The sequence below is a fragment of the Peromyscus californicus genome, unplaced genomic scaffold (assembly GCF_007827085.1).
Source record: "Peromyscus californicus insignis strain IS unplaced genomic scaffold, ASM782708v3 Scaffold_22__1_contigs__length_63687245, whole genome shotgun sequence".
Lineage (NCBI taxonomy): Eukaryota > Metazoa > Chordata > Mammalia > Rodentia > Cricetidae > Peromyscus > Peromyscus californicus.
Window position 1 is genome coordinate 16937720 of NW_026294525.1, and position 16705 is coordinate 16954424.

Consider the following 16705-nt stretch of genomic DNA (forward strand, 5'->3'; position numbering starts at 1 on the left):
TTATTTTTTTAAAAAGTTTATTTTAGAGTGAGAACATGTCACTACTATTTTTAAGTCCTGGTGCATTCAGGGTAAGCAGTTTTGGCACAGACACAGACCATGATACACTTCGGTGATTTCATACTGAGTCTTGTGTGTGATATAAAGGCACATTGTACTGAGAAAAAAAAAGTGTTAAGTTCTTCAGCTTTTAAAGTAGAATTTTTCATAAAGTGTTTCTTATCAACCCTTACAATAGTAATCAAATAGTTTCTGCAGCAAAGGCACCTGGAGCTGCTGGCAACGTGGTGTTCGGTCTCGCCGTTTTTTTTCCTTCTGGTTATTTCAGTCACATCTTCTTTTCCACTTAAATTTTCCCTTAATCATCTTCTGAACAGCCAGCTCGTGTGTGGAGCGAGGTGAACTCTAACTTGGCACTGTAAAGGTCAGTTTTCAGGCAGTCTTAGGAATTTGGCAATTTCTATGTACAAACTGACTAATGATTTAAATAAAATGGTATTCAAATGGCAAGTCTGGAGACAATAGAGCAATCCAGAGTCCATGGTTGGAGATGGCGTTTTAAATACATGTTTTATCTTGGAGTTTTTCTGCTGTTTTCTCAGAGCCCTCTGGGTATAAGATGATGGGTGCTACAGGCATAACGTTCATTTGATCCACCTGAAGAATTCCTCTGCAACACAAGATAAGTCGTTACTGCCAGGGTCACACATCTCCAGAAGGTTGGTGTATAACAGCACTACTTCAAGAGTACAGTCCACCTTCCCTCTCATGGTTTATACAGGCTGTACCAACTCTTGGCTCCAATTCTATTTAACCAAACACACTGAGGGACTAGAAGGGAAGAGATCACTGCCTGGTCCTACAGGAAGGAGAGCATAGTCTTCAGGGCAAGAGCTGTCATCACCCTAGACTGGTACAGGCTGGTGAAGAGGAAAGCCCAGGCACCTTTCTAGTCGCTGTCCACTGAAGCACAACCTCAATCTTTAGATGTTTCTTTTTGTCACTAAAATCTGTGACCACACAGTAGGCTTTCATAGTGAACCCAAGATCTTCCATTACCATTTCCAAGTTTCTCCCATTAAAACAGCAACCGAGCTCGGCTTAAAACCAAGCTGACTGCACAGTGGTGCTCAGACTGTCTGCTGCTCTCAGTTACTTTGTATGGTATACAACATCTGCCATTTTATTATATAATGCCACAGCTTGTTTACACACTGACTCCATCTTGCTCTTGCAACTCAGTCACCAGCAGCCCTTGAGCACAGGCTTGAGGCAAAGGCCAATGACTGAAGTAAGTTGACTAGCTCCTAACTTAGCAAATGAGAAGCATATGGGCTTACAGACATTAGAGACACCAGGCCAGTGCAGTTACCAAGCACACCAGATCCACAGATGACGCAATCCCCTCACCTGTGTCCTGTATGAGGCGGTGGCACACACCTAGAATCCCAGGAGGCAGAGGCTGGAGGGTCATTCATGAGTTCAAAGCCAGCCTGGTCTATATAGGGAGACCCATCTAAAACACCCAAGCTGAACAACAAAAAGAGCGGGTACTTAAGACTGGAGTATAGCAGCACCCATAAACTAAGCAGCCATCAGGCCATCAGGATTAACAGGTAACCAATGTTCCTGGTCCTGACCGACAAGACCTACTGGCACTGCTATTCCCAGGACACTGCCTAGAGCCATTGTCTGAACAGCTAATGGACTGTGCCAATACCTGACAGTGGGCAGTGAGCACATCTCTACAGGCTCTCTGCCTCTTGCCCTCAGAATTCTGTGGCCACTTTAACCCTTCCCTGGCCATTCAGCAAACTAACTCTGTGACCTGTCATGTGAGAGCTGAGTCAGGAATAATTAGGAGTAGAGTGGACTGAAAGAACCTGTTTGCCAGTGGCCACAAAGAGCCAATGAAATCAAGGACACCCAGGCTTGCTGGCACACATCTGCAATCCCAGCACTTGGGACGTGCAGGTCGGAGGATCAGGAGTCCAAAGCCATCCTCAGCTTCATGGTCAAATTTGGGGCCAGCCTGGACTGCATGAGTCCCTGCCCCATACAAGCAGCAGAGGGAGGGCATTTGGTGTTTTGTCTCTGTTCCGAGTGGTGCTGTGGTGAAGACCCTGCTGGGCTCCTAACACTGACTGAACTGATGCTTTGGAGGTGAGACAGTGGGTAATGGTTTTACTGACTCCATGCAAGCAGTATTCCCAGTGTTCCTGGTCATTTCTGCTCCACGGAGAATTAGCCACACCTTGTCATCGTTGGATCTCTGAAAATACTATGATCTCAAGTAGTACATGGATGTATTTTAATTCCCTTAAAATTGAAAAATGGGCTAAAAATAGTTATTTTTTCCTTTCACTGTCTTACCCTAATTTTATACTTTCTACTATAAAATACAGTGAATATAATTTTTTTTAACCCCAAGACAGAGTCCATCTATGTAGCAGCCTTGGCTGTCCTAGAACTCATTCTGTAGATAGACCAAGCTTGGCCTCGAACTCACCTACATCTGCCTGCCCCTGCCTCCTGAGTGCTGGGATTAAAGCCGTGCACCACCACCACCTGGCGCTATAACTTACTTTTAAATAGTTAAGATTAATAATGTCTCAAAACCAAATACTTACTTGTTCTCACAAACTGGGAAAAGCACCTTTAACACGGTTATGACTCCTGTTGCTCCCAGAACTCCGACAACCATGACGTTCAGAAACATGAAGAACACTGGGAACACACTGCCCCAGAACCGACAGAGAGCTTTCCGGAGCTTTTCCATCCACTGGCACATTACCTGGAAGGAGGGTTTGGATCAGAAAGGACAGTTCCATAAAACAAAATTTAAAATTTCTCTTTGCTTTTGAGATGGGGTCTCTATGGAGCCCTGGCTGCCTAGAACTCACTATGTAGACCAGGCTGGCCTCAAACTCTTAGAAATCTGCCTGTCTCTGCCTCCCAAGTGCTGAGATTAAAGGTGTATGCCACCATGCCTGGTAGAATTTCTTAATGTTTTGGCTTTGGGTTGACAGAAACAACATGTGTTTTTATTATAACAGTGTTATGTATGTGTCAAAGCTAACTCAAGAAAAAAAGTAAATAACAAAGAAGCCTGGTTTGGGGTAAAAAGCTCAAAATGGAGTGCCTTTCCCTAGTTCTACAGTGATGGGGTGGGGGGACCACAGGACACATATAACATGACAACAAAATTTTATTTTAAAATGTACCGAAATAAATTTTTTTACAATCTTAAAAAATTATATTCTGGGCTGGAGAGATGGCTCAGAGGTTAAGAGCACTGCTTGCTCTTCCAAAGTTCCTGAGTTCAATTCCCAGCAACCACATGGTGGCTCACAACCATCCGTATTGAGATCTGGCACCCTCTTCTGGCCTGTAGGGATATGTGCAGACAGAACACTGTATACATAATAAATAAATAAATCTTTAAAAAAAAATTATATTCCCAAGACACAGGCTGTGTAACTACAAGTCAAGGGAGTATCAATGCTGACACACTAGTGAGCACTGTCCACTGCTGCAGGTCTACAGTCAAGGAGTATTAATGCTGACACACTAGTGAGCACTGTCCACCGTGGCAGGCTTTACTCAGCAGGTCCACATGGTTGGACCACAGGCCTGAGTGCAAGTGTCTGAGATGGTCTGCACTTGGCTGTGCTGGGGGGAGGTTTTTTGCTCTGCCCCTTAGCATCTCTATAAATACCCTGGGGCAGAGACAGTCAGGGCCTGTTGGAATAGGTTCCAGGCCCTCTGGAGGCTGTCCTGTATTTTCTATCTGTTTATCTCCACAATCTAAATTCTTCTATCGAATATTTAGTGCTGCTCTCACTCGAAATCTCTGGGGAGCTGTGGGGTGGTGGGTAAACGCCCTGCACCCCAGTGCAAAGTGCCCAACTAATCCATACTCCAGCAACCCCACACCAGCAATCTGCCCTTCAGTGAGAATTACCTGCACACACCTTGCACATTTGGGAGCAGACATATTAGGATACTCTCAGAACTCTTTCTATGGATGTAATGTAAATGTTCTTAGTAGACATCAATGTAGCTTCACATGGAATACCCATCTGATTCCTTACAACACCTTGATGAAATATTTTACAGTACCTGATAGCCTAAGCATAGGTTAACCTAAGAAATAGGTTAGAGGTTAAGAACTGACCCAAGGTCACATAACTAGTAAGCGGCAGATCAGATTTAACCCACAGTCAATCACTGTGAGGATCTTGAGGGCACACTGCGCCTGTGTGTTACAAAGTGGGAGCTGAATGGAGATTTGAGAATGAACTGTGGAACTGAAGACTCCCAACCAAATGAAATCCTGGGCTTTGATAATCATGATCTGACTCTATCATTAAATTAGGTTTATAGAAGAAAATAGGAACACCTTGAATACTACATTAAGATTAAGATACTGGCCAGCAAGGTAGCTCAGTGAGTAACTTGTGGCCAAGCCTCATGACCTGAGTATGGTTCCTGGGGCCAACTCCCAAAGGTTGTCCTCTGGTGAGTGTGGGTGCACACCGACAGAGAGAGAGAAAAAACCAAAAAACTCAAGTGAGCCAGGTGTGGTGACTCACACCTACAGTACCAGCACCCCAGAGATGGAGACAGGAAGATCATTAAGAGTTTGAACTCAGCCGAGGCTACAAACTGAAAAACAAACAAACAAAAAACAAAACTGTAATGCATCCATCATTGAAAGTGGTCCACTATTTTAATCTTTATGGTTTCCTCCTCATTTTAATGAGACATTTACCTTCTTCACCATAACCGTAACTTCCTATGGTAACACCACATAAAGATAGCACTAAGTATTATTAGATTTACCTTGTATGAAGATGGAGGCTCTGCTCTGAGGGGAGTCTCGGGCAATTTGCCAGGTAAAGCATTTCCCTCCACAGTGGTTTCCACATTCCCAATGAGGTAATGGCTAGTGGTCTGCAAGGAACTAATGCTTCCTATTGAAGAGGGAACAAAGTTATCAAATGCTAACAGCATGCTGGCATCTTCTGCAAGCCCTAATAGAGCACACCATAATATCTGCGATTGCTATCCTAACATATATTTCACCAATAGAGCACACCACAATATCTGCGATTGCTATCCTAACATATATTTCACAATAGAGCACACCATAATATCTGCGATTGCTATCCTAACATATATTCCACCATGAGAGAACAAGAATCTTATTCACTTATTTAACACCAGAAGAAGAAATGTACTCAGACCACTATACAGGGCTACAGAAGTTATGGTTCTGTCACACAGAAAATCTAAGTGTTCAGTTCTGCCAGGGATGGTGCTCACTCCTGTAATCCCAGCACTTGTGAAGCAGGAGGAGCACAAATTCAAGGCGACCCTGGTCTACCTATCACATTACAGACCAGGCTGGGCTACAGGGTAAGACCCTGTCGAAATAAAGAAAGGGAGAGAGACAGACAGACAGGAAGGAGGGAAATACAATAAAATGTAGAAGTTCTACCAGGTGTAGTGGTCTACAGAGTGAGTTCCTGAGCAGCCAGCGCTACAGAGAAACCCTATCTCAAAAACAACACAACAAAATAAAAAGGTAAAAGTTCAGCTTTGGTCCCACTCTCAAAGTACTTTCTTAAAGGAGCCTATATCTGAATACATTAAATAAGTAAAGATATACAGCAGCATTTGTAAGTAATGACAAAAATGCTTAAGAGCACATAGAGGACTGGAGGGTTGGCCCTGGTTAAGAGAGCCAGCCGCTCTTTCAGAGGACCTGAGTTCAGTTCCCAGCACCCATCTTGTGACTCTAGCTCCAGGGATCTGACTCTTTTATGGCTTCCAGAGGTGTGTACACACACACACACACACACACACAAACAAATAAAAATATTTTTTAAGTATATAAGGTAAGCTTGGAGCACACCTTTAATACCAGCACTCAGGAGGCAGAGGCAGGTGGTTTTCTGAGTTTCAGGCCAGCCTGGTCTGCAGAGTGAGTTCCAAGACAGCCAGGCCTACACAGAAAAACCCTGTCTTGAAAAAAAAAAAAAGAAAAGAAAAAGCATATAAGACAAAATAATTTCACTAACATTTTAAATAATGGTCTTTTAAATTACCTTTTTTGGAAAAGTTGGGAAGGGTAAACAAAATGTCACTGTCTTGGGAAATAGAATAAAGCATGCTTTCTTCCAAAGGAAGGGAAAAGTTTGAATGTCTGAGTATTCTCTGGTTCTTAACTAAAATGTCAATTTCGGTAACATCCTTTTGTTGAGCCTATGAGAAAAAAAAATAAGTACCTTTTACTTTAAATAACACCCTAGTTTAAAAGTGAACTTCCTCCTTGACATAACTAAAAGACATGTCCTATTCAGCCAGTTGCTCCTTACTCCCTCCCACCCTGTGAGGCATTTATACCTTCAATGCAGCTTCATTCACACATCCCTGAAACATGAACACAATCGAGTCCCTTCACTCTCTCTGTGTGCTGATGCTCATCACATTTTAAGTGACATATGAATGTGAGATTTTTAAGAAAGTAAAATGCAAAAACAACAAAAATGCCACATGATTAAATCCAGACAATTCTAGGGCACTGTGGTGGCTTGAATGGCCCCCACAGGCTCATTTGTTTGAATGATTGGTCCCCAGTTGGTGGAACTGTTTGGGAAGGATTAGGACGTGTGGCCTTGCTGAAGGAGGTATGCCACAGGGGGTGAGCTCTGAGGCCCAGTCAGTCAGTCAGTCAGTCTGTTTGTCTGTCTGTCTCTCTCTCTCTCTCTGCCTGCGGATCAGGGTGTAGCTCTCACCTACTTTTCCAGCACCATGCCTGTCTGCCTACTGCCACACTCCCCACCATGATGATAATGGACTGACTAAGCAAGACCCAATTAAATGTTTTCCTCTATAAGTTGCCTTGGTCACAGTGTCTCTTCACAGCAATAGAAAAGTACCTAAGACAGGAACCTTCTTCCTCATCAAGTCAGAAACAAAACCACTTAGACCTGCACACACAGCACAAATTCACCCCCATTAACAAGCATATTGTCTCACTTGTCTTCCATCAATCTCTACCACCTCTTCTTGAATAACAATTAATTGTGAACTGGAACCAGACGTCATAGGCCACTCATGAACTAAGATCCTTACAGTGACAATTCCAAAATATTCTTTCTCTTCCAAATTTTCCAGATTTTCACTCTTCACTATTAAAAAAATAAAAAAAAAAAAAAAGCAGTGAGACTGTGGACCAAAGTTACCACCAAAGCTGTTACTGTAGTTGACCATTTCTATGACATTTACTTGGAACAAGACAGCAGCAAACACATTTTATTGGCTTCCTTCATCCTTGACCTTAACAGTCTCAGGTTTATAAAAGCAGGGATGAGCTGCCAAGTCCGTCCAGTGGCTTCCACTCATTAGAGAAGGAAATGCCTCCTGGTCTGCGGTCTGAATATGCCACGCGTGCTATCGTGGCAGCGCCTCTGCTGTGGTTTCATGTTGGCTGCCAGCGAAGAGCGACACAGCACAGATGGAAAGCAAGCCACAGGACAGTCAGTCCCGTTCACATAAGTCAGCGTCACTTATTCACCCCTAAGACCCAGCCAGGGAGAGAAGACTCCATGCAAGCTGTGTGGCTTTACTTTCGAGTTTTCTTTTCTTTGTTTTTGGAATGTTCTTGATTCTTTGCACCCAGTGGGTAACTTTTTACAGCTGGAGAGGACAGGAGTAGGAAGAGGGTAAGAGGGGTCTGCAATCCCTCCGTCATGGTGATGGGCAAAATATGACCATATTTCATTGTATACATGGATGAAAGTCTCAAAGTTAAAGACAAAATTTAAAAGAATAAAACAGCCAGGATAGTGGTGCATGCCTATAATCCTAGCACTTGGGCAGCTGCGGCAGCATGGGGCCAGCCTGAGCACATAACAAATCTGTCCCACAAACGCATATGAAGGGGCTAGAGAGATGGTGCACCCATTAAGAGCTGACTACTCCATCAGAGGATCTGAGCTCAGAACCAGCACCCACAGCAGGTGGCTTAACATGGCTCAAATGGGGACAAATGTTCCCTTCTAGCCTCTGCGGGCATCTGCACACACATAAAATAAACCTTTAAAACTTTTTTAAAGCAACACACACCAATCAATTTGCTACAAGATGAGCATGCAGTTGTTGCCTCTCAAATATAAGGACTAATTTGTCAAGGAAGCACACAGATATACATTCTAAATGCACATCCAGTAGCTTAAACTCATTGTGAGCCCGAAAGGGCTATTCCTTTCCCCCAGAACAGCTGATACCCAATTCATTAGCCATTTAACTATCCTCAGTTATAGTCTGCTCCTCAGGCTCCAGCCATACCATGCTCACAGTAGCGCAGAATATGCCACCGTGGTGTAACTCTGATTAATGCCCTCCCTGCTCCAGCACTGGCAGACAGCTCTCCTGCGGGGAGGCGCCTCATCATGGCCTCCACTCCTTTACCATGAGCAACTCCCTCGTGTTCTTTACCATTCATAACTTTAAAATACTGTTTTAGTGTCTAACTGGTTTCATTATGCTTATTGTGGTGCTGTGGGTGGAACCCAGGGCTGTCTACTTGCTCTGCAAATGTCCTACCACAGAGCTATAGCTCCAGCACCTTAAAAAATGTTTTGAGCTGGGGCGTGCGGTTTGCACCTTCCCTCACTATGTTGTCCAGACTGCTTCAAACCCAAGGACGCAGTGACTCTACCACTTCAGCCGCCCCAGTGCTGGGACTGGGGAAACACAAGTTTGGTTACCATAGTGCCTGGTTTAATAAATCAGTGTTTCAATTGCCTGTTTCCTCACTGGTGCCCCAGCCTGGTCAGCATGTCTAAGCCTACAGCCTAGGACATAAGAGAGTCAACAGTGGAAAAGTGTAGTTTTCAATACACCAGAGTGGTAACTCTTTAGTGCCCGAATCTCATATCGCTAATGTTGAATAAATTAAAAACAACAAAAGCCCCCCATGTTGACTTCCTCCCGGCAGTAGTCAGCCTTCTAAGAATGCCCTCAATGATGCTTGTTGCCAGGCATGAATCCCTCGCTTAACTCCCCACCTCAGCGCCAGCTGGGCCCAGTCACTGCTTCTCACAAGCCACAGAACATTGACACCTCCCATATTCTTTAGTTTATTCAAATAAAACGGTATATCCCAACATAATATTATCTGATTTTTTAAATAACAAAAAAGCCTTGAAGTTTAAAAAGAAAAAAGGGCTGAAGAGCTAGCTTAGCAGTTAAGAGCACTTGCTGTGGACCTGGGATCAGTTCTTAGGGCCCACGTGGCAGCTCACAATTGCCTAGCACTCCAGTTCCAGGGGATCCAACATCCCTTTCTGGCCTCCTTGGGCACCAGGCACACAAGTGGTACACAGATATACATGCAGACAAAACACCATACTCATAAAAATAAATGAATCTTAAAAAAGAAACATTCTGTTGACAGATGAGTAAAAGAAATAAAGTAGGACCCATACATACAATTAATATCTGTTAATTTTCTGCAATTGTGAATTTGCAGGATTTGAGCTCTTGCTAGTCCACATCTATGCCCACTCTTACACTGTTAACCTACCAGAAACTATATGCCAGTCTCATGAAGGAACAAGCAGTGTATCAATAATCAACATAGTTTAAATGCCTTAGTTACTATTATAGAAATAATCTATTACTTTAAAGAGGAACTTTATCACATCCAGTACTAACTTAGTATTATTAAAGACAGAGCAATGTTGGAAACAATTAGTAGTACTCACCTATCAAAGTCTGACAGCTTATTCGGGTTACACCACTATTTACAGGTAAGTCATTTATATATACCTGTCCATTCTCATAGGTTATGTTAAGAACAACCTTAAAATAAAGCAGCATATACATTAATTCCAATGGTTTATAAACGACAACAAACTCTTCATGTCAAAAATATATTATCTAACTCTGTGTGTGGCAGGAGTCATAGTTTAGATAGTTTTTGTCCCCAAGGATTTGTGTATTGGAAGCTTGGTCTCTCAGTGTGGTGATGTTCAGGTGGGGATCTCTGAGATACAAACCTTAGTGGTAGACATGTAATCCCTGGGACAGTGTCTTCACAGGACCCGTGGGACCCCAGTCTCTCTCCCATTTTGTATCTGGAATGCACACTTTTGTTCTTGTGTGAGCTCCTATCACTGTGGCACCACTGGCCATGAGACCAGAGACAAACCAATGTCGGCAATATGCCCTTGAACCTCTGCAACTAAGTGAAGAGCAAACAACAAGAGCCTTCTTGGTTTTGTCTCAGGCTTTGGTTTTGCTTGGTTTCCTTTTTAAAAATTTATTTCTTTTTATTTTATCTGTACGGATGTTTTGCCTGCATGTATGTCTGTGCACAGTATGTGTGTGTGTGTGTGTGTGTGTGTGTGTAGTGTCTAAGAGGCAAAGAGGGTACTAGGTCCCCTGGAACTGCAGTTCTGTGTTGAAGGCTAGGCTGATGTATGGAGATGTAAGGAACAGTGTTCCTCTAAACTGCAAGCATGCTTGGCAGACCTAGCAATGGTCTGGGGCCAGGGCCTTGTGAGATCTATGGCTTCCGGTCCGAGAACCCGACTCTTCCTATCCCAAAGGGCTACAGTTATGAGTCCCAGGCCCACCCTCCGACACCCTTGAATAGCCTGTGTTCCCTTGTGAAGCATTGCTTGATTAGCTTCCAGATGATTCTTCCCAGAGATTTTTGCAGACATTGCCCCATTTCTCTCCTAAAAACCACATACAAGATACCGTACTTCTTAATAATCTTGCTTGGCATAAGACAGAGCTTATGCAAGACCTCCTGACCCTAACTCTTCTATCTTCTTTATCTTCTCATCCCCCTTAGGACCCCATCACTGAAGAATTACAGACAGTTGTGAGCTGCCATGTGGGTGCTGGGAATCAAACACAGGTCCTCTGCAAGAGCAGCCAGTGCTCTTAATCACTGAGTCATCTTCCCAGTCCTTGGATTTTGGTTTCTTAAGACAGTCTCACTACTTAAGAAGCCCGGGCTGATTTTTAACTTGAGGTAAGCCTCTGCCTCAGCCTCCAAAGTGCTGGGATTACAGGCATGAGCTGCCATTCCCAGCTTCATTAGCAAAGTGGGTAACCAGGCCAGTTACAGCCTTGCACAGCTATTTCTTCAGGCATTTCACTGTAATAACAGAAAATGGACCAATACGATTAGTAAAAATTCCTAGCTAAATGCTATACTAAAAATATAGTCAAAAGGAGACAAACCTGTTCTTCAGACACCTCCCCATTGTCTCTCAAGGTAGTTACATTAATTCTGATGCCATCCTGCAAAACAAATGTATAGGTTGGGTAGATACACATTTAGAAATTGAAAATAAACTTGTTGTAGAATATTATTTTAAGGTGTGATACTTTTGTTCCTGTTGCATTTGTTTAACTCTGTGAAGCTGTGTTACTGTGCCTGTCTAAAACACCTGATGGTCTAATAAAGCGCTGAACAGTCAATAGCAAGGCAGGAGAAAGGATAGGTGGGGCTGGCAGGCAGAGAGAATATATAGAAGGAGAAATCTGGGAGGAAAAAAGAAGTAGCCAGAGAAGGGAGAGTACTCCAGGGGCCAGTCACCCACCTACATAGCAAGCCACAGAGTAAGAGTAAGATTTACAGAAGTAAGAGAATGGGAAAAGCCCAGAGGCAAAATGTAGAAGGAGCCAGGTGGTGGTGGCACATACCTTTAATCCCAGACTCAAGAGGCAGAAGCAGGTGGATCTCTGTGAGTTCGAGGCCAGCCTGGTCTACAGAGTGAGTTCCAGGACAGAGAAACCCTGTCTTGAACCACCACCCCCCCAAAGTAGATGGGATAATTTAAGTTAAGGAAAGCTGACTAGAAACAAGCCAAGCTAAGGCCAGGCATTCATAAGTAAGAATAAGCCTCCGTGTGTGATTCATTTGGAAACTGGGTGGCGGACCCCCCCCAAAAGAGTAAAGACAACCAAAAACAACAACCCAGTTCTTTAAAAATTTGATTGCTATTATTGTATGTGTGCACACGAGTGCAGGCACACATATGCCACGGTCTATGCATGGAGGTCAGAGGACAATTTTTGGAAGTCGGTTCTCTTCTTCCACCTTTGGGTTCTGGGGATCAAACTCAAGTGGTCAGTGCTTTTACTTGCTGAGCCCTTCACCCAGAGAATAACCAGTCCTTTTTCCATTTCTTCTGTTATTATTTTTAAATTTATTTTTATTACTTTAAACTAGGTGTGGTGGGGCATATGAGTCCAGGCGCTCTCAGCTATTTAAGGCATTGGATCCCGGAGAGCGAGAGTTTAGGCAGAGAATGTTACTCGTGCCCACTACCCCTACCCCACAGAAGATTTCTACTACTTATTTCCCACTTTCCTTTACAGTTTTATTGGCTGTGTTCTTTAAACAATGCACTGCTTAGCTTTATCTCTTTCTGGGCGTTACAGAAGCAGAACAGTTTACCTGGGACTTCATCTTGCAATAGAGTCACTCACTCTAGAGGCGTGCAGCAACAGTCACTGATGTACAAGGCCATGTAAGGATTCCACTGCCCATGGATACCCGTGCTTTCTTATTGAACCCACTCTGACCTCGCCTGGCCACACCTCTTGGGTAAGTGTCTGCAGCTGGCACTTTTGCTCTTGCTCAAGGTCTGATCAACAACCATTTACCCAAATACCCAAATACTTAAATCTACTGATGGCATTTTTGTAGGAAAGCACTACCGTCCACAGGGACCTGTCACTGTTAACTGAAAGCTTTTCTATCAGGAGTAGGGGTGTAGCCAATCGGTCTAGTTCATCTGGGAGTGGGGCTGCATGATGACAAGGCTGAGCCATCTCACCACCGTACACTGCCCCCCTCCCCCAACCCTTTTTCTATTTATTTTGAGACAGAGTATGTGATAGTTAATCTTCACTGTCAAGCTGACTGGATTTAGAACCGCCTGGGGGACATACCTCTGGGTATGTCTGTAAGGGCATCTCCAGAGGTTTAAGATCCACCCTGAATGTGTGGGCAGGACCAGATCATGGACTACTTTGGATTGAATATAAATTGGGAGAAAGCCAGCTGAACACCAGCTATCCTGTTTCCTGATGCAGGTGCGCTCTACCAGGTGCTTCCCACTCCTCTGGCTGTATCTTCACCTGTTTCCTGACCGCAGGTGTGCTCTACCAGGTGCTTCCAGCTCCTCTTCCTGTGTCTTCACCTGTTTCCTGATGCAGGTGTGCTCTACCAGGTGCTTCCCACTCTTCCTGTGTCTTCACCTGTTTCCTGATGCAGATGTGCTCTACCAGGTGCTTCCCGCTCCTCTTCCTGTGTCTTCACCTGTTTCCTGACCGCAGGTGAGCTCTACCAGGTGCTTCCCGCTCCTCTGGCTGTGCCCTCACCCATCATGGGAGGATCTGCTAATCAGAAGCCATTATTCTTCTACAAGCCCATAAAAAGCCTTGTTTGAGAATCTTCTACAGCTTCTGCTTTTCAAGAGTAAATATACACCATACTTAGTGTATATTTACTTACTGAATTAAATATCTTATCGTTTGCTTAGCAACATCATGGTTTATAAAAGATGAAAGACACAGGTGTGTTTTGCTTTGCTTTTTTCCTCAAAAAAACCAAGTTCAATTCTTTTCCTACAGATATGGAGGCATACCTCAATGGTGGAGCCTAAGAAGGTTCAAGACCCTGGGCTCAATCTCTAGCACACACACAAGCATACGCTTGTGAGTGTGGTGCATCTGTGCACGAATGAATGCATGTATGCATACACCAATCTTTTTTGATACTCTTGAATGATTTCATATGCATATATTCATATACACACAATTTGTTTTGATGTTCTTGAATGCTTTCATTGAAAAAAGAGAATTCCATTTCTTACTTTCATCTGACATTAAATTCAGATCCAGCTCACAGCTCTTCCTCTGAGAACTTAAAAAAAGTTTTTTTAACCCTTATTTTTGTTTTATGTGCATGGGTGTTTTGCCTGCTTTCCGAAAGACCTAGAAAGGGAGAGAGAAAATGGTGAAGTCACTAGGAGCTAGCCCACAATGCTGTGGGCTTGACCTTGCAGGTAAGATTTTTTTTTTTTCTGACTGTGTGGGTAAGTTCCAAATGCTTCTTAGGTTCATAAGTGATGATGAAGAATCTTCAAAACTGTCAAAGAGAGGAAGTAAGTCCATACCTCCATAACTTTAAAACCACCCCATATTTATTCCTGGTGCTTGTTCATACCATTGCTTTTTACCCAGAAGCAACTGTGGCTCACGTACAACCTCATATATAAGTGTGTTTAAGTCGAAATATCCAGAGTGTGTCCAAACTGACCCTGAGGCTTGTTTGAAATTTCTGTACCCAGAGGAGTTATAGCATAACTCTAAAACATTACAAGTAAAATGAAGGACTGGACAGATGACTCAAGGGTTATTATAAAAGCACTTATTGCAAAACGGGATGACCGTGGGGAACACCGACTCCACAAGGTTGTCCTCTGACCTCCACTTCTGTGGCATATGTCCCCGATCCAACATCATACACACATAACAAGTAAATTTTTTAAAAATAAAAAGTGGCATTTATCATGTAAGTCACTTCTATATTTACTGTGTTCCCACCAAAATAGTAAGGTGTTCAAACTCGTAAGTTTCATGTCATTTGGGGAAAACTCGAACTTTATACTCTCCAAACTTTCTTCCGACTATACAAACGAAGAAAGGCAAATGTCGCGGCAACAAAAGTAAACATGGGGTGCCATGGTCCTCCGAGTCAGCCAGGTACAGTCACCTGCAAGGCTTGTGACACCGAGGGACTGAATCCTGTTCCCCGGGGATGCTGAGGCTCATCTCCGACCCGTGACGCAGGGAGGACCCCTCAACTAACATCCAATAAAAAGCCACGCCGGGAAACGCGAGGTCTTCTGCCTCTCCCGATCGCCAGCCCGAGTGGCCCGGCGGCCGGGGAAAGGCGCTCCCCTCCCGGTCTCTGCGGAGCAGACACAGGTGGCCAGGAAAGCTGCTAACCGGCAGCACAAACGCCGTCAGGCCCAAGGGCCGGGCTCTATCCCAGGAAGCAGCCATAACAAACACCCGAGGTCACTGGCGATCGCGCAACTTTCGGCAGCCAAGCCAGGCAGGACCGCGACAGTTCGGGAAGCGCTACGAATCTCAAGTTCGCTGGCTGTAGGCTTGGCCCCACACTCCAGGGCGCCTGCGCGCCTTCCTCGCGTTCTCCTTCGGGCGGCCCACCCCGCCCGGCATCCCGGAGAGCCTCCCCTTCTAGCCTCCGGGTGCCCAGACCCTGTCCAGCCCGGCCCCGGCCTGTCCGCCTACGGGAGGGGACAGCGCCACCGCGACCGGCCTCCCGGAGGTCCGCGGAGGAGCGTCCCGCTGCGCCCGCCCTGCCCTACCTGCGGGGCTGTGGACGGTGGCCTGGGCGCGCTGGTGGTCAGCCACCCCACGGCTGGCAGCGCCACCAACAGCAGCAGCCGGACGGGCAGCGGCGCCGATAGGGCACCCTCCATCTTGGACAACACCGGGCGCCGGGCGGCGGGAGGTGAGGGCGTGGAGGAATGGGAGGGGCGGGGCCGCGGGCAGGGGCGGGGCCGGAGGAGGGAGGGGCGGAGTCAGGGGCGGAGTCAGGGGCGGGGCCGCGGGGGCGGACTCCTGCCAAGTGGGGAAGGCTCGCTGAGCTGCTGAAGTTGCGCACGCCTTTGCACGTCAAAAGCGGGAGTCAAGTTTGGGGACAGTTCTCGGACGCTTGGCGTTGGAAAGTGATTCTACAAAACAAGTGCGATTTTTTTCGGTGCCATTACTTGTAAAGAGGTGTTCTTATTTTCTCTTTCGAAACAGGATCTCATGTAGCCTAGGCTGGCCTTGTGCTACTACTGATCGTGCTGCTACCACCTCCTGAGTGCTGGAATTACAGGAGTGCGCCACCCTCTCACCTCCTCAACCCCGCCGTTACTTTTTCACTAGTATCATCAGTATGTTCATATATTTACAAAATGAAAACACAAGTAGTATGTTATAAACTGTTATGAATGAAAAATAAAACATTTAACATTTGGAAGGGGTATTCTGGCTGGCCTAGAACTCGTTATGTACACCAGGCTGGCATCCAGCTTGCGATAATCCTCCTGCCTCTGCCTCCTGCGTGTTGAGATTACAGCCAAAAGCTAATTTAGCGGTTGCCACCTTTGGCTACAAACAAGAATTTCTGAAATAGTTTTGAAGTACGGGGGCCTCCTTATGTTCCCAAGTATCTCACTTAATTAGTAGTTTGAACTAGAGCTGGGAAACAGATTTCAGTCCTCCAGATGGCGTGTTGTGGGTCGGAATTGAGGACCTGGCCCTCCCCTTAAATGGTCCACTGTACCGTTGGTGATGACAGAAAATGCTCCCGACTGAGGCCCAGTGCACATATCTCCACACCCCGCTCTATTATTTTCCTAACCTATGAAATGAAGGTGTAGACTTTTCTTGGACCTGTTAATTTTTAAAATTTTATGTAAATGGGTTGTGACCAACCATGTAGGTGCTGAAAAATCAAACCCGAGTCTTCTGTAAGAGCAGCAAGTCTTAACTGCCGAGCCATCTCTCCAAATCCATATTTAAATTTTTTTTTTTTTGTTTTTTTGTTTTTTCGAGACAGGGTTTCTCTGTGTAGCTTTGC

At 44.9% G+C, this 16705-nt stretch overlaps 1 protein-coding gene and 1 long non-coding RNA gene across 2 annotated transcripts; one reads left to right on the plus strand and one right to left on the minus strand.

Moving 5' to 3' along the window:
* Positions 1-15586, minus strand: Ginm1 (glycosylated integral membrane protein 1). Its single transcript, XM_052750991.1, has 8 exons — positions 15441-15586; positions 11272-11331; positions 9780-9876; positions 7048-7199; positions 6114-6270; positions 4846-4976; positions 2631-2794; positions 1-670 (listed from the first exon to the last, which is right to left on the minus strand). Exons 1-8 carry the CDS (start codon positions 15552-15554, stop codon positions 559-561), a joined length of 987 nt encoding a protein of 328 aa, XP_052606951.1. The 5' UTR covers positions 15555-15586; the 3' UTR covers positions 1-558.
* On the plus strand, positions 15481-16108 carry LOC128118400 (uncharacterized). Its single transcript, XR_008221186.1, has 2 exons — positions 15481-15586; positions 15883-16108. It is a non-coding gene; the product is annotated as an uncharacterized LOC128118400 (long non-coding RNA).
* Positions 16109-16705: the final 597 nt, after the last annotated feature.